General features: G+C 43.2%; 1 protein-coding gene across 1 annotated transcript in view; it reads right to left on the bottom strand.

Moving 5' to 3' along the window:
• LOC124711774 (dehydrogenase/reductase SDR family member 11-like) overlaps positions 1 to 19019 on the bottom strand; it is a 45094-nt gene extending 26075 nt beyond the window's left edge. The window contains exon 1 of the mRNA XM_047241989.1: positions 18852 to 19019. Within this exon, the coding sequence (XP_047097945.1) occupies positions 18852 to 18983 (132 nt within the window). The 5' untranslated portion in view covers positions 18984 to 19019. The remainder of the gene's footprint in view (positions 1 to 18851) is intronic.
• Positions 19020 to 27373: the final 8354 nt, after the last annotated feature.

Below are 27373 nucleotides of genomic sequence, written 5' to 3'. Positions count from 1 at the left end.
CTGCGAAGGAAAGTGAAAAACACCAAGCACTCAGCATGGGACACAGCCATTGAGGGCAAGAGACGGCTGCAGTTGTAGATGTTTAAATTAAGGAGACTCGTGAGTGTGGACGTGCAGCTATTTCTGTTGGATGAAATGAGAGTGGTAGAGAATTTCTGTCTACTGCCCCACTCTAAGAGAGAACTGAATAGTATTGGTCAACCGCCACAGTTTCGTTAGGAGATTTTGTCTTAGGGCAAGATGATAACAGATGGTGGATGAGGCTGAAGAGATGAAGATTTTCAACTCACCAGTAAAAGAGGTTTGTAGATGTAGAAATGCATGATCCCACAGCGATATATGCTCATACAGTATTCTTGATCATCGACTCTCACCAAATGGTTTAACGTCTGAGAGTTTAGGTCGAATGCTATTTGGCTGCTATCAAGTGGTGACTATCATGTGGCTGCAGCTAACATTTTTACGTACCCCTCTTGGCCGCTATGACATCATTTATTACTAAAACAGTGTCATTTGCATTTTTGTAATTATCATTTCCATTTGAAAAAAAAAATGTACGCTTTCAATAAAAGAGCAGCAACCAATATACATACATATATATATATATATATGTATATATATATATATATATATATATATATATATAAATATATTATCAAGATTTAATTGAGTTTGAACATGGTGTTATAGTCGGCGCATGAGCGATGGGACCAGCATCTCCGAGCTAGCGATGAAGTGGGGATTTTCCCGTACGACCATTTCACGAGTGTATAGTGAATATCAGGAGTCCAGTAATATATCAAATCTCCGATGTCGCTGCGGCCGGGAAAAATTCTACAACGACGACTGAAGAGAATCGTTCAAAGTGACAGAAGTGCAACCCTCCACAAATTGCCGCAGATTTCAGTGTTGGGCCATTAGCAAGTGTCAGCGTGCCAACCATTCAACGAAACATAATTGATATGGCTTTATATAAGGCCCACTCTTATACCCTTGATGACTCCACGACAAAAAGCTTTATGCATCGCCTGGGCCCATCAACACTGACATTGGACTGTTGATGACTGGAAAGATATTGCACGGTCAGACGAGACTCGTTTCAAATTGTGTCGAGCGGATGGACGTGTACGGGTATGGAGACAACCTCATGAATCCATTAACCCTGCATGTCAGCAGAAGACTTTTGAAGCTGGTGGAGGCTCTGTAAAGGTGCGGTACGTGTGTAGTTGGAGTGATATGGGCCCCTGATACGCCTAGATACGACTCTGACAGGTGACAAGTACGAAAGCATCCTGTCTGATCACCTGCATCCATTCATATCCATTGTGCATTCCCACGTATTTGGGTAATTACAACAGAACAACGCGATACCCCACATGTCCAGAATTGCTAGAGTTGTTCCAGAAACAATTTTCCGCTGGTCAGCAGACTCTCCAGGAATGAACATTATTGAACATATCTAGCATGCATTGCAATGTGCTGTTCAGAGGAGATCTCCACCCTTCGTACTCTCACGTATTTATGGACAGACGTGCAGGATTCATGGTGTCAGTTCGCTATAGCACTACTTCAGACACATTAGTCAAGTCCATGGTACGTCGTGTTGCGGCACTTCTGCGTGCTCGCGGGGGCATTACACTATACTAGGCAGGTGCACCAGTCTTTTGGCCTGTTCAGTATATGTATTGCACTATTTGTATTATATTTTGTGTTACTAGCCGAATGGAAATTAAATCTGCTGTAGGCAGGGGAAGTGCCTTCTTGTTAATGAAAAATGTTGTGTACATCAATAATATTGTATAATATCTAAAAAGAAGGAATCAGTGGCCACATAGAGAAAAAATATATAAAGCTCAAAGGAAAAATGCATTGTAGTTGACTAGCAAGTCTTTACGTAGATATTGTGCTGTCTTTGGATTCTGTTTTAGGAAATGGCTCTGAGCACTATGGGACTCAACTGCTGTGGTCATAAGTCCCCTAGAACTTAGAACTACTTAAACCTAACTAACCTAAGGACAGCACACAACACCCAGACATCACGAGGTAGAGAAAATCCCTGACCCCGCCGTGAATCGAACCCGGGAACCCGGGCGTGGGAAGCGAGAACGCTACCGCACGACCACGAGATGCGGGCTCTGTTTTAGGAAAGAAGAAGCTATTAGTTGACTCCCATGACAGATCACACCACGATAATTGTTTACTTATTTACTGTACTCACAGTGACTACGAAAGTTTCAGGTGTTCTTTTAGAGTGTTATTGCAAATATAATTCACATCACCAAGTATTGAAACGTACCGAGCTTTAGATGCTCTACATTTCTTTAAAATGTCACGCACACAATCATCATGGTTTATGAAGTCTGTATCTGCCAGTCCTTGCTGACAACTGTTGTGAGGTAGTTCTTCCAAAACCACTTCTTAAGCTAGTTAATACACCTCTATTCATATTAAATTCCAAAATTAAATTCCGATTACTACTGATGCATTAAAATATTTAAGTTAGTGAAACAAGCACCAATGATTGAAAATCTAAGTACTTCTCAGATTCATTTCTCTTCTGTAGGGATACTTGTAATGCTGCTTTGGGATCTGGGTCTGCTAGCAATATGTGGGAAAGTGAGGGGCGCCAACATAAAGGCGAACGTGTCAGAGTAGACCCGCTCGGCAGGGGTTTGGCTGACTGGTAGCCCTGTGAATGGGTGGTTGGCTTAAGGCAGATATCCTGATACTGGGGCCATTGTCAGAGACAGTACCCTAAATGCAGCTCCCAAGGCAACTTTCACCAGGGCATAAACTGTAAACTGCCATTGAAATGCCTAGGAAAGAATGCTTTCTCAAAATGTGAATCTGAAGGGGGGGGGGGGGGGGACATGACATACTCAGGCTGAGAGGAATCTACTTGACTCACAGTAGGTCAGCAGGCCTGGTTGTTTCAATTTTGTACACAACTCTCAGGTTGGTTTACCAAAATCATTTTCACAGTGGGGAGGAAGTGCTTTTTTCGGTTCTTTTCTTTAGCAGAAATATGAAACCATTAACATGACTGGAGACAACTTCTGCTTTCCATCCGCTCTGAGGTAGATAATTCATACTGGTTAATCACAGCCAATTCTTGAGGAGAAGGGAAACTGATGTCTGAACTCGCAAGGTCTCTCGCGATTGGCTGAAGAGAACCCGGTGCTGATCTACTGTAGACCTCCATAAATGGAGGATGTCGTCCTAGAGCTGACCATAGATGCCAGAGCTAAATTTGTAACGTCCTTCAGTTGTCATTAGAGTCATACTCAGCCTGAGTCTTAGACCCATGGTAAGAGTAAGCCGCATTTGCGAGAGTTGTGACGAGAGGACCGTGAAGTTTTTCATTGTAAGCTAGAGTCATGATTTTCTAAAATTAATCCAAACAGTCGGCTACTTGAAGTGATCATATGTTTAGGCAAGGGTGCTGGTGCTTGCGTGGACGTTTCTGGGTCCTTTTCTTCAGTCTATTGAAAAATTCCGCAATAATGGGGGTTCAGTTGGACAAAGCGAGTTGTATCATTTCATTCCCAGTTCCAACAATCTGCGACAAGGTCTTACCGTGACTCGTTTACAATCCAAGTGAACCTCTGTGCCCTGCAATGTTAATTGTTTTGTGTAGTGGAATCCAACTAATTCTTTTAGGAATAAACAACAGTTTAGTCTGACATTTCGTTTCATTTTGTGAAACGATGAATCCTCTTTCTGTTACCATATCTAAAGCTATGTCACACACCATTCATGTTTATTCGGCCACCCGTGTTTAAATTCAGATTCTTATTAGTTCCCGTCGCGTAAATGTTTTCGTAATACTTTCACGTGACCGTTTGGGAAGTGTCTGTTACTGTACTAGTCACTGGGGTCAGATCTTGTTAGCATATCAGGGGTAGGTTGAATGCTCAACTGTAGTCTCACATAACGCAAAATCTCAATTTGAGTTTTATCACAATCCAGAACATGAGGATTTGTTTTGGTTTCAGTATTACTACCGACCATTTCAGTGTTGTGATCTGCGGGTAAATGAAAGTTCTGGATAAACAATCACTTAAAATTCAAAACTGAACAGTAACGATTTTGAAATGGTTTAGTGTCCCTATGTAAACAGTGGCAGTGGTCCAAAATGTGAGTGTATTGTAACGGCATGACATCAAAGTCTCTGCTTCCCCATAGTCTGCGCATGACTGAAATCTAAATAATTGTTAAACGGGAACAGACATCAGGTAGAGAGCCTGACTGCTACGATAGGTTAAGTTAGGAAAAGTTTTATTCTATTCTGTGACATACAGATGTTCTTAGCGTTGAACCTAAACAAATTAGGCACCAGATGACGGTCGAAAGTCCTTAACTCATATTGCCATGACCATATAAGAGATGAGACCAATTAATTAATACTGTTATGTGGCTAAGTGGGAGAACGAAGATGCAGTTGCATAAATTATTTACAGTGACACAAGTTTGCCACATTGTTAAGGAGTATATGTCATTTGTTTACTGGGTCTTTTAAAAAAAAAGTATTTCCGTTGATGCTGCTGTTTTTTGCTTGTTTCAGTGCAGATGAGTAGCCAATAATCTGTTAACGTTCACTTGACGACTAACAGTAATGATCGTCAGAGTAAAGTCAAACGTGTGAAACTGTGTGAGTGGAGTGGTGTCAGTGTGAACTGGGTGTGTCATTTAATACGTAAACTAACGCATGTCAAAGGTAGGAAGCTAAAGCAAATAATTAGTGACACATTCTACACTACTGTCACTAACCTCCACTCCCTTACGGACTTGATTACTGTAGACTAAAAAAGCAATCTCATGTACTTCTCTGGCAGCTTTAGTTTTTTTCATAATTGTAATCAGCAGTCTGTGGATAACGAAACCTTCATTACTCTTCTGCAAGTCCTTTAATCTTTCTTATTGTTTGTAACATCAATCAAAATTAAAGTGATATTCTGGACATACTATGGTCTCGGAGAATCGGTTATCTGCGTTTCGGGAATCTCATCGTGTATAACGACCAATCGGTGATTCGGTACGTGTTCTGGCCCACATGTATATTCTTGCTCCCATATTCTTTCTTTGTGTTCTTCGCTCTCTCTCAAAGTATATGTCAATGCCTTTTTAGAAGTACAATTACTGTAACAATTCGTGAGATTTGCACTTTCGGTACCATGTGGTCACGTATTGCGCGCCTGCATTATTTCACTGCCTGTATGCTTAAATTGTGGTTGGTATCTCTGTTGTTTGTGCTATTTTCAAGCCATTGAAGATTTTTTTAGAAATTGTTGTTACTGACTTTAAACTGTTCCGTAATCTTTGGACTATCTTTCCCATGGTTAGGGAACACTCAGTTACATAAAGATTTTCTTTCGGTACATGAGGTAAGTTTGTCGCTATATGAGTGTACCAGATGCGGTAAAGGTGTGCACAGAGAAATTCCGTTGCGCAAACTGAAATTGACTTATCGTATTGTTTCATATCCTCTATATAGCAAATAAGATGGATTGTTAATGCAGATTTGTTATAGGCGGCACCTACTGATAGAGCAAGTATCTGTTTTCAGTAAGATTTGTTACTACCTATCAGTTAGAAACTGAAGCAAGTAAAATCACGAAAGTTTCTTCATATTGCATTAAATTTCGTTGTGAAATTTTATAGATAATTAATAGTACACTGTTAACATGTCGCAGAACTTTCCCGGATATATTATCTTTGGCTCCAAAGGAGGTTGAAATTTAGCGGGTGAAGTGCTCTTGTTATTTGGTTGCATGCAGATAGAAGCTGGTCATTGTTTGAGTGTTTCTTGTGATAAGCTGATTTTCATATTTTTCCTCACTTCGTAACAAGTCTATTTACACTAATAATTGTTCAGAAGGACAAAAGGTTGAAGACACTTACAAAATTTTCGTATAAAATTTCTATACTTAAGGTACAGAGTTTCGTGTTTCTGCATGACAGGCCATGGCAAGATGCTTAAAAGATGAGGAGATACTGGAGTCACTTCAGGAGGATTTTCCAAATGATATTCATACATCAAGTGAGGAAAGTAGTGATTTTGAAGCAACACACATTCTTGAAGAACTGGAACTCAAGAACTTACAGGCCAACCAAACGGAAAATGACACCTCATCATGTATCAGTCGCCAACAAATACTTCCACTTAATCTTAAGCAGCACCAGAAATTAAATTTTAGGATAGTAATGACAAGAAGAGACATCTTCCAACTCTTTTCAGAAGAAAAGAAGAAAGACAGGATTTTCACCTCCGAGTGAAATTCGAAGCCAAAATATTGCAGCTCATGGCCATATTTTATTCGTAGTCGTGGGGGATATGAAAACTGTACAGCATTATGGGCACATTGGAAACTTTGTTCTTTGGGGCCAAAATTGCAAAATATGTCCTCTAACGACATTATTATTACGAATAACAGCCAGCTAAACTGCTCGTCAGCCAGCTAAACTGCTCTTTAAATGATTTTTATTTTAAAAATCACTCACGATGAGCCCATTTCCGCATATTGCTGTCAGCAGATGCTCTGTAACTACATAAATAAGACATGGTCTCAGTATTAGGGTCCGTAACTATGATCAGAAAAGTTATAATACAATCGTTAGGTGTTTTTAACTTACGTGTAATATCGTTGCTGCAATGTCCTGTCTTTTTCTTAGAATTGTTTGTCGTTAGATGTACGTTGAAGTATATCTGCCTTTGACAGCTTGGATGACAGTGGATCAGCGATATTACATGTTTACATGGCTACCATTATAAAGGTAACCATATAAACATGTAATAATTGTACCATTGTAAAGGTAATTATGTAAACATGTAATATCGCTTATCCACATGTTTATAATGGGAACTGGGTAAACATGTAATATCGCTGAGCCCTTGTCACCCGATCTGTCAAGAGAAAAATAGCACACATAAAAACCGACTAAAGTTAGATGTACGTCTCCATCGACATCTGAGGAGAAACTATTAGTTCTAAAAAAGACGGGACATAACAGCAACGATATTATATGTAAGATAAAAATACCAAATTAGTAGAATTTTCTGGTTATAGTTACAGACCATTAGTTACTTTTGTATTTACGGTGCACATGGTGATGGCAGTATGCCAGAATGGGGTCACAGTGAGTGATTTATAAAATAAAAAACCATCTAAAAAGCGGTGTAGCTGGTTGATATTCATAATAAAGTCATTGAAAATGTTCGAAATTTAAGGCATTTTTATGTAAAATGAGAAAAAAATTGGTTTTACCAGTACCGTCTTTGGAAAAGTTTGAGGTTCACTCAAATAAAATCTGGTCAGTGCGTCTACCTCTGCCTTACACGTAATGTGAGACCACGTAACTGCGGGTATGGTGGCGCCATCTATTGGTAGAGAGACTGACGCAGCGTTTGATGTTGCATAGCGCCAGTGTGGTTTCAGACAGAAGAGAAGTTGGCCACACAAGTTATCGACCACTAACTGACATGCAGGCGGGTAAGCACGAACAGCCCGCCCGGTTAGCCGTTCGGTGTAACGCACGGCTTTCCGGATTGGGAAGGAGCGCCTGGTCCCCGGCACGAATCCGCCGGGCGGACTTGTGTCGAGGTCCGGGGAGCCGGCCAGTCTGTGGATGGCTTTTATGCGGTTTTCCATAAGCCTCGGCGAATGCAGGCTGGTTCCCCTTATTCCTCCTCAGATACACTATGTCGGCAATTGCTGCGCAAACAAGTTCTCCACGTACGCGTTCACCACCATTACTCTACCACGCAAACATAGGGGTTGCACTCGTCTGGTGTGAGACGTTCCCTGGAGGGGGGTCCACCGGGGGCCGAACCTCACAATAACCCTGAAGAAGTGGTTCGGTGTGGGGCGGCGGAGAGGTGAAGTGGACTGCGGTAGTCGTCGTGGGGTTGTGGACCACTGTGGCTACGGCGGGGATGGAGCCTCTCCGTCGTTTCTAGGCCCTCAGTTGACATACAATACAATACATACAAGCAGAAACAACGAGCAGTGATTCGAGTTTTGGCGGCGGAGGGAGTTGGAGCCCAAGAAATGTATCGACAGATGAAGGCCGTGTACGGTGAGTACAGTCTGACTCGTAAGTATTGTGGAATGGCGCAAACGATTCCTTGAGGGGCGCGAGTCACTGGAAAACGATGCTGGTCCTGGACAGGCTCATCGCCTCATCACACCGGAAATGGTTGCGTAAGTGAATGCTTTAGTCTTGGACCACCGCAGAATCACCGTGGACGAGATCCATCGATGTTTGGACTTCTAAAACAACCTATTCGCGGATATCGATTCGCAACGGACGACGAAGTGTGTGACTGGGTCCAGGCCTGGATCCGACAGCAGCCTATTAGCTTCTTCGAGGATGGAATCGACCGGCTAGTGTCGCAATGGGATAAATGTGCCAACAGTTTTGGCGACTATTTTTGAGTATATGTACTGTGTATAACTCCGTTTTTGAGTTAATAAAATCTTTTCCGTTACATTACACTAGTGACCGGGTTTCATTTGAATTCCCCTTATAGAAGGAGCCGAAAAAATAGGCCAGGATGGGAAAATCGGCCATTGAATTTTTTTGACCTGAACATTGCTGCTGCCTGCCGAGAAGTGATCACAGTAGTTCTAATACACACCGTCATTGTTGTCATGAGTTTGACAGTGGGAGTCTGTTCTGTTATATTCTTAGTAAGGACTTTCCTGATTTTCAGTTGTTTGATGAAAAGTAAGCCATTTATAGTACTCTTGTACGTACTGAGGATGTATGTCTGGAGTGCAGCATTGTATGGTAGTGAAACATGGACTGTGGGAAAACCGGAACAGAAGAGAATCGAAGCATTTGAGATGTGGTGCTGTAGACGAATGTTGAAAATTAGGTGGACTGGTAACGTAAGGAATGAGGAGGCTCTACGCAGAATCGGAGAGGAAAGGAATATGTGGAAAACACTGATAAGGAGAAGGGACAGAGTGATAGGACATCTGCTGAGACATGAGGGAATGACTTCCATGGTACTAGAGGGAGCTGTAGAGGGCAAAAACTGTAGAGGAAGACAGAGATTGGAATACGTCAAGCAAATAATTGAGGACGTAGGTTGCAAGTGCTACTCTGAGATGAAGTGGTTAGCACAGGAAAGGAATTCGTGGCGGGCCGCATCAAACCAGTCAGTAGACTGATGACCAAAAAAAAAAAAGTACTGTTTTTACCTTATTAATACCTAGAGTAATAATTTTTAAAATATCACTGTTTAAACAACCTTTTTTCGCTTACAAATGTAGCTCCTTGTTGTTCCTTCCTGTCTGATAGCTTGACCTATGAACCGCTAATGTCGACATGACATCCGACCGGGAAATATGGCCACCTACTGCTCGGGAGAAGTGGCCAAGTTTACCACTTTCCGAATACTTTAATTTTAATCTGTTCACCTCACTGGGAGGTACTTACTTCGATGTATCGCAAGCAGTACTATAGACTGATTTCTAAATTCTTTTATACACAAAGATATATTTCTATCCCTTCGAGACGATTTTGAAATGATTAATTATATTTAGTGTTCTGGCCTATCGACAAGTGCCGGCATGAAGATGAAAAACGCAAGAGCAGAGAGGCAACAGTACGCTGACTAGGACGTCACCACGACAGGAGAGGCAACTATACGAAGAGAATATAAGCGCCGCTCCTGCTGAAACCTCCCCTTAGAAAAATTATGAATGACTGTGCTGGTAAACTTCTACGTTATTTGATTTTCAGACAGCTGAGCAAAACTGAACGTACTCAGGCAGTTCTCTCTTTACTTATTCTGATAATCACTAAACTGACACACAATACTATTTTAGCGCAACGCAGTCTGACTTTCAATAATCCCTACAAAAGAATGGCCCTGACTAACAATAACCTATACCTTTCATGAATCACTTGCCTCACAAAAATCTTCGTTACTCGAACTACTGCAATAAGACGAGCGCCAATACTGCGAGCTAAATAAAAGATTCTAACTACTGAAGGCACTAACTACTGATAGGCATAGTTAGCAAAGGAAAGATTTTGATAGAGAACAAACAATGTATTTACCTTAATGGGGTTCAAAAGTCATCATATATCAGTTCATGAAATCGAGTTTTACAAATTTCCTTTTTCTGACGGACACCCGTCCAGATCGCCCGTTCTCAAAACTCTGGCATCTCTCTCCCAACATCCACCACTGCTGGCGGCTCCCCTCCAACTGCACAACGCTACGCACTGTTCACATCCAACTGCCCAACACTACACAAGCGAATATTCCAACAATGAGTCCAACCAGCCACAGACTGCACACAACACAGTCAGCGATTTTCATACAGAGCACTACGTTGCGTTACCAACATAGAAACCTAAACAGCCTACTTACACTCCCAGCCTCGGCTGGACGGTAGTAGGACGGCACTAGCAGGCCCGGAGTAGAGCAGCTGTCATCCTAACTGTTATAGTGAGACTTGTGCCTTATATTAATTGCTTATGTGGACAGTGTATGTAGCAAAGGACACTGATTGCGTGTCGCCAGTCGCTTGCGACACTGAAGTAAAATACCTAAAATTACATCCTGCAATGGAGATTAATAAAACAATTGTGCCAAAGGCCTATAGGCCTATAGGCGAAATACTGATGCTAAGCTGTGTTCACATCGACCCTCTGTCCATAATCATGTTGTATAAATGGAGATGACGTTTTAACTACTGACGACGCCTTTGGCACAATTGTTTTATTAATCTCCATTACACGATGTAATGAAGGTATATTTAGATATACCGAAACCGTGGTCAAGAATTTTAATAAATCTTTATCCTGCAACTGTCATCATTTACGGTGAAGGATTTCAACAGTTGCTTTTTCAGCCATGTTTAAAATCTTGTCAATCTACTTTACTGTAATAAAAACCATTAATGTGATTTGCTGGAATTGTTGTGTAGCTATCCCAGAAGGCAGCATCCTTTAGGCACTGACGTATCAGAGTCCGAACAGGTCTTGGAAGGCCCAGCGGGACCGACCGACCGCCGTGTCATCCTCAACCCACAGGCATCACTGGAGGCAGCTATCGTGGGGCATATGGTCAGCACACCGCTCTCCCGGCCGTATGTCGGTTTACAAGACCGAAGCCACTATACTTCTCAATCAAGAAGCTCCTCAGTTTGCCTCACAAGGGCTGAGTGCACCCCGCTTGCCAATAGCTTTCGCAGTCCGGATGGTCACCCATCGAAGTGCTAGCCCAGCCCGACAGCCCTTAACTTTCGTGATCTGACGGGAACCAGTGTTGCCACTGCGGCAAGACCGTTGGCTACAGAAATGAAAGAAAAGTAAAAAAAAAAAAGGTTTTATTTCTACTAGTACAATTGCCAACCTTCTACTACGACGTTTTAAAAAAAGTAAATAAACGAAAAATATATAAAAAATACCGAGACAACTGGGAGTAGGATTCGCTTTCTGAGGGTTCAATATAAACTTAATTATGTATACAGATAATAAAAATAATTCCGTGTTGCTCAGTGGTGGGTTGCAAGTCTTTCTATTTGACACCACTTCGGCGACTTGCGTATCCCTAACCCATCCCAGTTATGCAAATGGGGAAAGGAGACCTACTGTTTAATTTGGAATCGTAACCAAGTGTTCCCCCCCCCCCCCCCCATGAACCATGGACCTTGCCGTTGGTGGGGAGGCTTGCGTGCCTCAGCGATACAGATAGCCGTACCGTAGGTGCAACCACAACGGAGGGGTATCTGTTGAGAGGCCAGACAAACGTGTGGTTCCTGAAGAGGGGCAGCAGCCTTTTCAGTAGTTGCAAGGGCAACAGTCTGGATGATTGACTGATCTGGCCTTGTAACAATAACCAAAACGGCCTTGCTGTGCTGGTACTGCGAACGGCTGAAAGCAAGGGGAAACTACAGCTGTAATTTTTCCCGAGGGCATGCAGCTTTACTGTATGATTACATGATGATGGCGTCCTCTTGGGTAAAATATTCCGGAGGTAAAATAGTCTCCCATTCGGATCTCCGGGTGGGGACTACTCAAGAGGATGTCGTTATCAGGAGAAAGAAAACTGGTGTTCTATGGATTGAAGTGTGGAATGTCAGATCCCTTAAACGGGCAGGTCAGTTAGAAAATTTAAAAAGGGAAATGGATAGGTTGAAGTTAGATATAGTGGGAATTAGTGAAGTTCGGTGGCAGGAGGAACAAGACTTCTGGTCAGGTGACTACAGGGTTATAAACACAAAATCAAATAGGGGTAATGCAGGAGTAGGTTTAATAATGAATAGGAAAATAGGAATGCGGGTAAGCTACTACAAACACCATAGTGAACGCATTATTGTGGCCAAGATAGATACGAAGCCCACGCCTACTACAGTAGTACAAGTTTATATGCCAACTAGCTCTGCAGATGACGAAGAAATTGAAGAAATGTATGATGAAATAGAAGAAATTATTCAGATTGTGAAGGGAGACGAAAATTTAATAATCTTGGGTGACTGGAATTCGAGTGTAGGAAAAGGGAGAGAAGGAAACGTAGTAGGTGAATATGGATTGGGGGACAGAAATGAAAGAGGAAGCCGCCTGGTCGAATTTTGCACAGAGCACAACATAATCATAACTAACACTTGGTTTAAGAATCATGAAAGAAGGTTGTATACATGGAAGAACCCTGGAGATACTAAAAGGTATCAGATAGATTATATAATGGTAAGACAGAGATTTAGGAACCAGGTTTTAAATTGTAAGACATTTCCAGGGGCAGATGTGGACTCTGACCACAATCTATTGGTTATGACCTGTAGATTAAAACTGAAGAAACTGCAAAAAGGTGGGAATTTAAGGAGATGGGACCTGGATAAACTAAAAGAACCAGAGGTTGTACAGAGATTCAGGGAGAGCATAAGGGAGCAATTGACAGGAATGGGGGAAATAAATACAGTAGAAGAAGAATGGGTAGCTTTGAGGGATGAAGTAGTGAAGGCAGCAGAGGATCAAGTAGGTAAAAAGACGAGGGCTAGTAGAAATCCTTGGGTAACAGAAGAAATATTGAATTTAATTGATGAAAGGAGAAAATATAAAAATGCAGTAAGTGAAACAGGCAAAAAGGAATACAAACGTCTCAAAAATGAGATCGACAGGAAGTGCAAAATGGCTAAGCAGGGATGGCTAGAGGACAAATGTAAGGATGTAGTGGCCTATCTCACTAGGGGTAAGATAGATACCGCCTGCAGGAAAATTAAAGAGGCCTTTGGAGATAAGAGAACGACTTGTATGAATATCAAGAGCTCAGATGGAAACCCAGTTCTAAGCAAAGAAGGGAAAGCAGAAAGGTGCAAGGAGTATATAGAGGGTCTATACAAGGGCGATGTACTTGAGGACAATATTATGGAAATGGAAGAGGATGTAGATGAAGATGAAATGGGAGATATGATACTGCGTGAAGAGTTTGACAGAGCACTGAAAGACCTGAGTCGAAACAAGGCTCCCGGTGTAGACAATATTCCATTGGAACTACTGACGGCCGTGGGAGAGCCAGTCCTGACAAAACTCTACCATCTGGTGAGCAAGATGTATGAAACAGTCGAAATACCCTCAGACTTCAAGAAGAATATAATAATTCCAATCCCAAAGAAAGCAGGTGTTGACAGATGTGAAAATTACCGAACTATCAGCTTAATAAGTCACAGCTGCAAAATACTAACACGAATTCTTTACAGACGAATGGAAAAACTAGTAGAAGCCAACCTCGGGGAAGATCAGTTTGGATTCCGTAGAAACACTGGAACACGTGAGGCAGTACTGACCTTACGACTTATCTTAGAAGAAAGATTAAGGAAAGGCAAACCTACGTTTCTAGCATTTGTAGACTTAGAGAAAGCTTTTGACAATGTTGACTGGAATACTCCCTTTCAAATTCTAAAGGTGGCAGGGGTAAAATACAGGGAGCGAAAGGCTATTTACAATTTGTACAGAAACCAGATGGCAGTTATAAGAGTCGAGGGACATGAAAAGGAAGCAGTGGTTGGGAAGGGAGTAAGACAGGGTTGTAGCCTCTCCCCGATGTTGTTCAATCTGTATATTGAGCAAGCAGTAAAGGAAACAAAAGAAATATTCGGAGTAGGTATTAAAATTCATGGAGAAGAAATAAAAACTTTGAGGTTCGCCGATGACATCGTAATTCTGTCAGAGACAGCAAAGGACTTGGAAGAGCAGTTGAATGGAATGGACAGTGTCTTGAAAGGAGGATATAAGATGAACATCAACAAAAGCAAAACAAGGATAATGGAATGTTGTCTAATTAAGTCTGGTGATGCTGAGGGAATTAGATTAGGAAATGAGGCACTTAAAGTAGTAAAGGAGTTTTGCTATTTGGGGAGCAAAATAACTGATGATGGTCGAAGTAGAGAGGATATAAAATGTAGGCTGGCAATGGCAAGGAAAGCGTTTCTGAAGAAGAGAAATTTGTTAACAGCGAGTATAGATTTAAGTGTCAGGAAGTCATTTCTGAAAGTATTCGTATGGAGTGTAGCCATGTATGGAAGTGAAACATGGACGATAAATAGTTTGGACAAGAAGAGAATAGAAGCTTTCGAAATGTTGTGCTACAGAAGAATGCTGAAGATTAGATGGGTAGATCACATAACTAATGAGGAAGTATTGAATAGGATTGGGGAGAAGAGAAGTTTGTGGCACAACTTGACCAGAAGAAGGGATCGGTTGGTAGGACATGTTCTGAGGCATCAAGGGATCACCAATTTAGTATTGGAGGGAAGCGTGGAGGGTAAAAATCGTAGAGGGAGACCAAGAGATGAATACACTAAGCAGATTCAGAAGGATGTAGGTTGCAATAGGTACTGGGAGATGAAAAAGCTTGCACAGGATAGAGTAGCATGGAGAGCTGCATCAAACCAGTCTCAGGACTGAAGACCACAACAACAACCAAGTGTTATTTCCGCCGACTGCTCCCATCGTTGAGAGGTGAAGACTAGGTTAAAACGAAGACAAAAAACTCCATGGACCAAGCGAGATTCGGAACCACGACCTCTTGGTTTGCAGGCACACGATTTGCCAATAGACCCTCAGGATCGATATGTACCGTGTGAACACGGTTTATCTATAGGTTTTGATAAGTGTCAAAATATACAACACAAATGGTCGTATTTTTTGACTGCATTTACACTACTGGCCATTAAAATTGCTACACCACGAAGATGACGTGCTACAGACGCGAAATTTAACCGACAGGAAGAAGATGCTCCGATACGAAAATGATTAGCTTTTCAGAGCATTGACACAAGGTTGGCGCCGGTGGCGACATCTACAACGTGCTGACATGAGGAAAGTTTCCAACCGATTTCTCATATACAGATAGCAGTTGTCCGGCGTTGTCCGGTGAAACGTTGTTGTGACGCCTCGTGTAAGGAGGAGAAATTCGACCCATCACGTTTCCGACTTTGATAAAGGAGGGATTGTAGCCTGTCGCGATTGCGGTTTATCTTATCGTGACATTGCTGCTTGGGTTGGTCGAGATCCAATGACTGTTAGCAGAATATGGAATCGGTGGGTTCAGGAGCGTAATACGGAACGCCGTGCTGGATCCCAATGACTTCGTATCACTAGCAGTCGGGATGACAGGCATCTTATCCGCATGGCTGTAACGGATCGTGCAGTCACGTCTCGATCCCTGAGTCAACAGATGGGGACGTTTGCAAGACAACAACCATCTGCACGAACAGTTCGACGACGTTTGCAGCAGCATGGACTATCAGCTAGGAGACCATGGCTGCGGTTACCCTTGACGCTGCATCACAGACAGGAGCGCCTGCGATGGTGTACTCAACGACGAACCTGTGTACGAAGGGCAAAACGTCATTTTTTCGGATGAATCCGAGTTCTGTTTAGAGCATCATGATGGTCGCATCCGTGTTTGGCGACATCGCGGTGAACGCATATTGGAAGCGTGTATTCGTCATCGCCATACTGGCGTATCACCCGGCGTGACGGTATGGGGTGTCTTTGGTTACACGTCTCGGTCATCTCTTGTTCGAATTGCGGCACTTTGAACGGTGGGCGTTACATTTCAGGTGTGTTGCGACCCGTGGCTCTACCCTTCATTCGATCCCTGCGAAACCATACATTTCAGTAGGATAATGCACGACCGCATATTGGAGGTCCTGTACGGGCCTTTCTGGATACAGAAAATGTTCGACTGCTGCCCTGGCCAGCACACTCTCCAGATCTCTCACCAACTGAAAACGTCTGGTCAATGGTGACACAGCAACTGGCTCATCACAATACTCCAGTCACTACTCTTGATGAACTGTGGTATCGTGTTGAAGCTGCATGGGCAGCTGTACCTGTACACGCCATCCAAGCTCTGTTTGACTCAATGCCCAGGCGTATCAAGGTCGTTGTTACGGCCAGAGGTGGTTGTTCTGGGTACTGATTTGTCAGGATCTATGCACCCAAATTGCGTGAAAATGTAATCACATGTCAGTTCTATTGCAATATATTTGTCCAATGAATACCCGTTTACCATCTGCATGTCTTCTTGGTGTAGCAATTTTAATGGCCAGTAGTGTACTTAGAAACTTAAGTTATTTACGCCGCCAAGGGACTGTGGACCTTAATATTTGATATGAATTCGAATTTGGTATCTCTACTCGTTACTGACAAAAAAGGAGCTTAGCAGTGTGACAGACAGACAGATGGACGGATAACAAAGTGGTCCAACAAGGCAGTGGTTCCCAACTTGGGGGTAATTACTCCCGAAAGGGGGTGATACGAGTTTTATGAGTGGTAAAAACAAAAGGGCTTGATTTGTTCACGAAACTAAATTATTTGTATAAGATAATTAATATTTCGTAAAAGTATTATACTGTAACAATAATTTTTTTGTTCAAAAACTCGCATTAACGCGTGACACAGTGTGGTTGAGGTGACAGCTTGTGAAATAAATATATGCCCAACAAATTCTTCACTTTGTCTACACACATACTGTGTACTTCTTACTTTGCATGTACGACAGTAAAATGAGACACATGTGTCACATATGCTTAGATATCCCATGAAAATGCCTTCCTCGATCAGTAGGTATTTGTCGCACTGTAGTAGAAATTGGTTCATTATTCACTTCCCAACAAAGAAAACAAATGAACTGAAAGCACTACACAATAGTAACTATATAGGTACATTGATGCTGGACTTACTCAGTATTATTATTACTGTTCTTATTATTATTGTTATTAGTGGCAATGGTCAGGCAGTCTGAAGTCTGCCAATTCAGAAGTGAGGACAAGATGTAGAACCGAACGACGATGGATAAGACCTCTTCATCGGTATGCTAAATCCTAATTTTTAATCTAACTACTCTCATCCTCAGGGGCACAGATTTATTTGTTTCAAACGGTAGGCAGTAGATGACCCAACAGTCTTTGTCCAATTGTGGTAAAGGTGTTTAACCGTCAAGAGGTCGGTAGGCCAATGAAAAATAAAGCATAATATAAGGAACATCACCCTGATACAAGAAAACCAAGGGTTAGCATGTAGGCGTTCACTGTGGACATCGTGTTGTCACGACGACGTTAATCGTTAGTTTTCCTGTATCTGGATGATGTTCCCTATATTCTGCTATATTTTTGATTGGACTAACGACGTAATGACAGCTAAACAATTTTATCACAATTGGACAAAGTATGCAGCCGGCCGCTGTGGCCGAGCGGTTCTAGGCGTTTCAGTCCGGAACCGCGTGACTGCTACGGTCGCAGGTTCGAATCCTGCCTCGGGCATGGATGTGTGTGATGTCCTTAGGTTAGTTTAAGTAGCTTAAGTTCTAGGGGACTGATGACCTCAGATGTTAAGTCCCATAGTGCTCAAAGCCATTTGGACCATTTTTGATCAGAAATAAAGTAATTTACGCATTTTAACCTGTTCGATTTGAAGTGGGGATTCAGGTTGTGGTGCAGCAAGTGTCGCTAGAGAGGGGAGTGACGGAGCCCAAGTATTCATCGTAAGAAGTATCTACCCGAAATGGGCGTAGTTAGGTTTCTTTCCTGTGAAGGAGTTGTTAGAAGGCACGATGCAGTGGGAATTGCTGCATCATTCCATAAAAAGAAAAGGTTGTTAGGCATTAGCAACACCAGTTGTCTCTCACTCTTTAGTTCGTCGTTATTACGCCTACAAAACCTAGCAAAAACTAAGTATCACTTATCCTTCGTCGTTTTAAAAATAATTCAAAGAAAACATTTCTTTTCTTTTTAAAGTTTAGTTGGGCGCTAATGTTAGTGCAGGTTCTGTATAGGCGTGGGTGTGCTAACTAATAACTGAATGCACTCACAAAGGATCTGAACCACTACTATAAGTTTGCGTTTCTACCAGTTCATGTACGGAACCACAAAATTGAGAAATGACGAACTGAGTGTACAAAATGAGATTTAGTTATCAAAAAAATATTCGCTGGTAAGCCTAGCAGCAAAGGTTCAGTGTAGTGGTCCGTAGATCCTGAACAGGACCCAGACTGTATCAGATTCCTCCTCTTTTTGTGTGGTCAAGTTTGCCGAGAAAAGAGGCGCCGCATTTTCTGTTGGCGCCCTTGGGGTACACGCCTGGGCCTACCTGGCTCTGGGGACACGGCAGCAGACGTACCTGCGCCGGCCGCGGTGGCCTAGCGGTTCTAGGAGCTTCAGTCCGGAATAGCGCGACAGCTACGGTCGCAGGTTCGAATCCTGCCTCGGGCATGGATGTGTGTGATGTCCTTAGTTAGGTTTAAGTAGCTTAAGTTCTAGGGGACTGATGACCTCAGATGTTAAGTCCCATAGTGCTCAAAGCCATTTGGACCATTTTGAACGTACCTGCACCCTGGCGCGCCTCCTGGCGACGCCCACGACGTTGACGCCGTGCCGGAGCAGCGCTTGCGTGATGGCGGCGCCGATGCCTGCCCCGGCGCCGGTCACCAGCGCAACACGTCCCTTGTACAGCGCCATCTCGGACCACGCTGGCTGGCTCTAACTACGGCAGTGGTCTAGCGCAGCCGGACTTTAATACTCCGTCCGCGATCTGCTTTTTCTTTTTTCTTGTCGCTCTCTCTGACGTCCGGCGGTCGCAAGAGAGATAACCCCGGGCTGTGCACTGCCGGACCTGCGGCGTGACACTGGTCAATTGGTCATCTGACGACACCCGCCATAGAAAACGCTGAGTCAGCCGAGACGTCAGTTCTGGAACACGTCTCTCCGCGAAACCAAGAATCACGCAGAGAGGGATGCAGTTTATAGAAGCAAGTGTACAAAATTTCGTAAATCTAGCCTTGATACCACTCCGTCTTCAGGCCACAAGTGGTCCAACGGGAACATCCGACCGCCGTGCCATCCTCAATGAGGTTGCGAATAGGAGGGGCTTGTCGTCAGCACACCACCGCTCTCCCGGTCGTTATGATGGTTTCCTTTGACCGGAGCCGCTGCTGTTCGGTCGAGTGGCTCCTTAGTTGGCATGACGAGGCTGAGTGCACCCCGAAAAATGGCAACAGGTCATGGCGGCTCGGATGGTCGCCCATCCAAGTGCCGGCCACGCCCGACAGCGCTTAACTTCGGTGATCTGTCGGGAACCGATACATCCACTGCGGCAAGGCCGTTGCCCTAGCCTTAATAGATTTTGAGAAAAAAGTTTTTTTTTGAGTCATCACTCTTCTTACTGGTATGATGCGGCCCAGCACGAATTCCTGTTACAGGCCACATGTCCTGTGGATACACACTAAGTGTTTCCACTGCAGAGGTATCCAATGCCTTCTGCTTCCTCATGTCGTTGACCATTGCTAATTCCCCCCTTCTTTAAGGGTAGTTTCCCACTCCAAGGACAAGATAGTGCCCTGAACCTCTGTTCGCTCTTCCGCCCTCTTTGACAAGGCCCTTGGCAGAAAGACGCGGACTTCTTATGCCGGAAGTCTTCGGCCGCCAGTGCTGATTATTAATCAAATTTTAAGCGCTGGCAGGTTCGGAATCCGGGCCGAGGCCGTTCTGATTTGTAATCCAACACGTTACCCCCCCTTTTTTTTAGTTTCATTTTGTTCCTAACTGTGCGTTATATTTGCTCGGGGTGGACATCCCATGACAACCGTTAGTGTTCATCGTTGATCCATTCCTCAAGTTTTTGTCACAGAGGGCAGATAACCCTCTGGCCGAACATGCTGATCTGCCGTCCCGACAGATCTAGGCCACGGCTGCATCCACGACAGAAAAATGAGCATAATCTTTAAGAAACATCATTATCAACAAATTATTTTATTTCAGCTCTCATTCCCTAACCAACATTCTGCAAAGCGATTGCGTCACTTGGCGTAAAATACGCAAATGACCTCATCAGAATAGCAGTTCCTGGACTATGCACACGACCCACAATTCGGCTGTTAGCTACTGATTCTCCTGAAACAAGGGATGCGTACAATTATTCTTTAAGGCACTATCGGAAGCTTTCACTAATTCTGTTTCATCGTTAAGGGGAGTGTTCATGACAAATACACACTATTTTAAGGATGCACCAAATCCATAGTTTTAAAGATACCGAAGGGAAATTTTGTACCATGCTTTACACGAAATTAACACATTTACTGTTACCGTCCTTGGATTTTATATATTTAATGTACATATGGAATTTGAAATCCTGATTTCCAAAAAATTATATATATATATATATATATATATATATATATATATATATATATATATATATATATATATAGGTTTTTCTCAGAAAGTATTGAAGAGATTTCCACAAAATTTTCTCTGTTTAATCCCTTTTCCATATATTAAGCTTTGAACGTACGGGAGAGTTTTAATAATTTTTTAATTCGAATTCTTTGCCCCAAATCTCAGCTTACACTCAGAGTTTCAAAATTTACTCTTGAGAAAACATTTATTAGCTTTATAGAAATAAGCGTGGAAAATTTCATAAATCTAGCCTTCATAGGTTCTGAGAGAAAGGTACATAAACTCTCATTGTAATTTAAGCTTCAAACACAACATTTTTCCTTATGTCACCACTTCAGGCGCGCCAGATTTATTCTCAGGGTCCTCTTTCATTTCAAGGCTTTTCTTCTGTTTTTTTTCTGCCTTCTTTCTCTTACCAGGTCTTCAACTGACTTTTCAGCAGCAGAGACGTCTTGCGTGAAATTTCCTGCCTTGAAGCCTATTCTCTCTAATACCTTCATCCTCCCTGCGTTCCCATAATTAAATACAAGAACTGCATCATATGTCGCAATTCTGACAACTGTAGCAGATGAAAAGGTGGCAAATCAATAACTGCTTCTTCATAACAAAACAGCTGGTTTGTTATTGTTTCTAAAATACGTAACAGAGTCATAGATGCTCTACACTGAAGAGCCAAAGAAACTGGTACACCTGCCTAATATCGTGTAGCGCGCCCGCGAGGTGCCGCAACACGACGTGGCATGGACTGGAATAACGTCTGAAGTAGTGCTGGAGGGAACTGAAACCGTGAATCCTGCAGGGCTGTCCATAAATCCGTATGTCACGTTGTCCTGCTGGAATTGTCCAAGTCGGTCGGAATGCACAATGGACATGAATGGATGCAGGTGGTCAGACAGGTTGCTTATGTACGTGTCGCCTGTCACAGAAGTACCTAGACGTACCATGGTCCCCATTCTATCAATTCATGAGGTTGTCTCCATGCCTGCACAAGTCCATCCGCTCGATACAATCTAAAACGATACTCGTCCGACCAGGCAACGTGTTTCCAGTCATCAATAGTCCAATGTCGATGTTGACGAGCTCAGGCGAGGCGTAAAGCTTTGTCTCGTGCAGTCATCAATGTGGCCAAGAGTGGGCCTTCGGCTCCGAATGCCCATATCGATTATGTTTCGCTGAATGGTTCGCACGCTGACATTTGCTAATGACCCAGCATTGAAATGTGCCACAATTTGCGGAGGGTTGCACTTCTGTCACAATGAACTATTCAGTCGTCGTTTCTCCCGTTCTTGCAGTACCTTTTTCCGGCCACAGCGATGTCGGAGCGATTTGATATGTTACCGGATTCCTGATACTTACGGTACACTAGTGACATGATCGTACGGGAAAATCCCCACTTCAACGCTACCTCGGAGCGGCTTTGTTCCATGGCTCGTGCGTCGACTGTAACACGACGTTCAAGCTCACTGAAATCTTGATAACCTACCACTGTAGCAGCAGTAACCGATCTAACAACTACGCCAGGTACTTGTTGTCTTATATAGGCATTGCCGACCGCAGCGCCGTATTCTGTCTGTACACACATCACTGTATTTCAATACGCATGCCACTATCAGTTCCTTTGGCGCTTCAGCGCATGAAACCACACAGTACATATCACAGTGTTCTAGATGTATCCCAAGCAAGTTTTCTTGAAAGTAATCCACGGGATTGTTGTTCACCGAGGTAGTATTGAAGTGCTGCTTCAAAAACTAGGCGTGGCACGAAGGTCGCTTCACACATTTAATTATTTTTCAGGCACTTCGGATGCGATTTCATTATTGAAACCTTGGGAACTTATTGTCTATGGGAACTATTACTAAATAAAAAATAAATTGAAAGTTCACATTTTCGGTCAACTTCATGTACGTTCCACCTTAAGCCTTTCTTCATTGAGAGACGATTCCCACAAGGTAATATAAATGTCGTGTGGCTAGGGCCTCCCGTCTGGTAGACCGTTCGTCGGGTGCAAGTCTTTCGATCTGACGCCATTTCGGTGACTTGCGCGTCGATGGGGATGAAATGATGATGGTTAGGACAACGCAACACCCAGTCCTGGAACGGAGAAAATCTCCGACCCAGCCGGGAATCGAACCCGGTCCCTTATGTTTGACATTCTGTCGCACTGACCCTTTTTTTTGTTTATCTCAATTTCTTCGTTGTCGTTCGTTACATTTGTTCGGGGCGGAGGTCTTATGACACACGTTCAGTTTCATAGTTGATCCATGCACTCAGTTTTTTTTATTACAGAGGGTTGCTATCACTTTGACCGAACACGCTGAACTACCGTGCCGGCCCACTCAGCTACCGGGGGCGGACTCCCTCATGGTAGTAGGTACGAGTTATCATATTGTGTAACTATTGGAATGGAACCACTGTGAGCGAAAACTGGTTGACAAAATGCTTTACACTTATGATACCCGAAACGACGCACAGAGCCGTCAACGACAATTACTTTTGCTCTCATATTCAGTAAGTAATTCATCTTCGTCTTCTTCACTCATCACAATGACGAATGAGAGAGTCACAGAAAATGGTGATAGTATTTATTGTATTGAATATCGTATTGATGATATCATTTGTCGACTGTGAGGAGGAAACACACTTTTCATTTCTTTCTTTTTCTTCACAGGGATACAATGTTACTAGCGTACTATACCAATTACGTTTTCGTAAGCGCAATCGAACAGTTACCACTTCATCATCTAAATCCACAAGATCTGGGTCCTGATATATAATTTTATGTACTTAATTCTGAACTATATCTTGAAATAATTGGCATGTAAATGGATGAATTTGGTGATTCATCTGTCTTATACGCAAGCGGAACTGCAGGCTTTAACTAACGTAGCGGGGGTGCAGGAGCAGTATTGTGCAGTGGACCTTCAGACATGTTATAGTCAATGCATAGGACGTGAATCTTCTAAATATTTACTGTGTTTTCGCTATCTTTAAGGTTTCTTTAACAATCACATTTATCTCAGAACCTAACGCTACCCCACATCTCGCATCATTTGGGAGATTTTTTTGTAACTGATGTTCAGTCTTAAGCCGACGTTTTCCTCAGCAATATCTTAGTAGTCATTTTGATGTTGTATTACTTTTTCTCCCTCAACAAGGAGGAAATAATGTCATAGAATTCACAAGTTACAAGTCTTAAAATAATTCTGTGCAGAAATTTCAGATCGCCTATCTGATTATAGTTGAAGAAGTTGTTGTTTCTCAACCTAATATTCGATACGGAACGGTACACAAATAAGATGAGTAAGGCAATTTCGTGCACGTGATTAAATTAATGTAGCATGGGGTTTCGGACAGCAGTTATAATCGAGGTATAACATGACAGGTGGCACATTACAATGTGTTCACGATATCCATGGTGACACTATTGGTATATGCTAACAGACGTGCTAATTCAAGCAGAGTTCAGAAACTTCAAGCACTTAAGCAACACCTCTGACTTTTAGAGATTAAAATGTAATTGTATTTTATTGTATAGTTTATGAAATATCATAGTCCCCACATTTTAAAGTAACTCTACCCAGAAATTTCTGATCGCCGATGTCATTGTAGAAGTAGTATATCACACTACTTCTGGAGGAAACTTGTCAAACTATTACACAACATTACCCTTCTTCTTGTAAGATACCAATTATTGTGAACCACGTTTTCTTTCTGTCTGAAGGTTGACAATCGCACTCTGACATGTTTTAGCGCTATTGGCTAAAGTGTCTCTAATAAATACACACCAAAAACGAGGAATTTCCAATTTTTTATTGTAATATCTCAAGTCGGTTTTAGTAAACTGTTTTGTTACAATATTGGTTTTTTTTCCATCAGATACAATTCAAGTCTGTTTTTCTTATATGGCCCTATCTAAAGGTGTTCCCTTCCCGAATTTCTGTTGCTTACATGGTATAATTACGTCTTTGCATCATTCATAACTTTAGCAATCCTCACTGCAACTCAAGCTAACCCTCCAAGTGCTAATAAAACATTAAATATTCGAATGGAAGTTCATATTTATAGTTTTGGGGGAGGTTATTATACGTTCTCTATCAAGCAATATGAATTTTTGAACGACTTGTGAAGTAATTTTGTGAGAAACTTTCATAGCTGCTGTGAGACCACTATAAGATTGCGTACACTCAGAGACTACTTGGAGTTTTTAAAATTATTTTGTTCATTACACTTACTGTGATATTCTTCTTTTTCATACCCATCCTCATTTCCGCCTTAGCTTCCATTGCACCAGTCAGTGCTAAACCAGCTTTTAGTGAGCTCAGCGCCTTTGTTTTCACCCTTTGCCGCTTTTCCTCAGCCAGGATTTGGGTTGCTTGAAGTCAGTCTGACGAACTCTCGAGGGGTATTGCGTAACCAGTGTCATGTTTCTTGCATGCTTCGTCTAATAGACTGACTCCAAAATGAACTATTTTAATCGTTTCATCACCTTTGTTCTTCGATTACAGTCTAAGGAGAGAGGCATATGGAGTTGTATGGGGAAGTTCTTTATAAGACGATTAAAGAGAGACATGCCTTGCTGTTTCTTCTTGTTCTTTATTTTCTTCTTGCTATTTCTTATTTGAATTTTATCTCACAAATGACCTGTATTAATTACGACCGTGCTTTTATATACACTCCTGGAAATGGAAAAAAGAACACATTGACACCGGTGTGTCAGACCCACCATACTTGCTCCGGACACTGCGAGAAGGCTGTACAAGCAATGATCACACGCACGGCACAGCGGACACACCAGGAACCGCGGTGTTGGCCGTCGAATGGCGCTAGCTGCGCAGCATTTGTGCACCGCCGCCGTCAGTGTCAGCCAGTTTGCCGTGGCATACGGAGCTCCATCGCAGTCTTTAACACTGGTAGCATGCCGCGACAGCGTGGACGTGAACCGTATGTGGAGTTGACGGACTTTGAGCGAGGGCGTATAGTGGGCATGCGGGAGGCCGGGTGGACGTACCGCCGAATTGCTCAACACGTGGGGCGTGAGGTCTCCACAGTACATCGATGTTGTCGCCAGTGGTCGGCGGAAGGTGCACGTGCCCGTCGACCTGGGACCGGACCGCAGCGACGCACGGATGCACGCCAAGACCGTAGGATCCTACGCAGTGCCGTAGGGGACCGCACCGCCACTTCCCAGCAAATTAGGGACACTGTTGCTCCTGGGGTATCGGCGAGGACCATTCGCAACCGTCTCCATGAAGCTGGGCTACGGTCCCGCACACCGTTAGGCCGTCTTCCGCTCACGCCCCAACATCGTGCAGCCCGCCTCCAGTGGTGTCGCGACAGGCGTGAATGGAGGGACGAATGGAGACGTGTCGTCTTCAGCGATGAGAGTCGCTTCTGCCTTGGTGCCAATGATGGTCGTATGCGTGTTTGGCGCCGTGCAGGTGAGCGCCACAATCAGGACTGCATACGACCGAGGCACACAGGGCCAACACCCGGCATCATGGTGTGGGGAGCGATCTCCTACACTGGCCGTACACCACTGGTGATCGTCGAGGGGACACTGAATAGTGCACGGTACATCCAAACCGTCATCGAACCCATCGTTCTACCATTCCTAGACCGGCAAGGGAACTTGCTGTTCCAACAGGACAATGCACGTCCGCATGTATCCCGTGCCACCCAACGTGTTCTAGAAGGTGTAAGTCAACTACCCTGGCCAGCAAGATCTCCGGATCTGTCCCCCATTGAGCATGTTTGGGACTGGATGAAGCGTCGTCTCACGCGGTCTGCACGTCCAGCACGAACGCTGGTCCAACTGAGGCGCCAGGTGGAAATGGCATGGCAAGCCGTTCCACAGGACTACATCCAGCATCTCTACGATCGTCTCCATGGGAGAATAGCAGCCTGCATTGCTGCGAAAGGTGGATATACACTGTACTAGTGCCGACATTGTGCATGCTCTGCTGCCTGTGTCTATGTGCCTGTGGTTCTGTCAGTGTGATCATGTGATGTATCTGACCCCAGGAATGTGTCAATAAAGTTTCCCCTTCCTGGGACAATGAATTCACGGTGTTCTTATTTCAATTTCCAGGAGTGTATATTAAATTCTGCAAGGTGTCTGAAGATGCGGTTCAAGTGCCATGCACTTCAACTACCCATCCTTTGTAAAATCACTAAGCTATTGAAGACTTCTATCCAGTCACTCATCGACCTGACTGGTGTGGTACTAGAAGACAGAAAAAGGAAACGTGACGTTTAAATTTCTCATGTAAAAAAATAATTCACACAGTAAAAAAAAAGCTGAAAACAAATAAATCGGCGTGCCCAGTACGAATAACAATTTGGTATCTCACATTTCAAGCAACTGGCAAAAATGACAGGTGACTTCTGTATATAAGGGGGAAAAAGAACGGACCCACAAAATTACAGACATACGCGTTTAACATTGATTTGCTTCAGAATTCTTGAGCATATTCTAAATTCAGTTCTTGTTGATTACGCATGGATCTCGTTTTAAAAACACGTTAGCACACGTAGGCTAGCAGCTGTTGATGCAACGACAAGATCTTTGTTCGAACCGCCTCCCATGCATTCCACAATCTGATGTATCAATGTTTCACTAGTTCTTGTCTTAGATGTATTGTATCTGTGAATCTATGATCTATGTATGTGTTCTC

The sequence above is a fragment of the Schistocerca piceifrons genome, chromosome 8, assembly GCF_021461385.2.
Source record: "Schistocerca piceifrons isolate TAMUIC-IGC-003096 chromosome 8, iqSchPice1.1, whole genome shotgun sequence".
In the NCBI taxonomy this organism is placed as follows: Eukaryota; Metazoa; Arthropoda; class Insecta; order Orthoptera; family Acrididae; genus Schistocerca; species Schistocerca piceifrons.
Note: the sequence above shows the minus strand (reverse complement) of the source record. Positions and strands in the feature narration are given on the sequence as shown.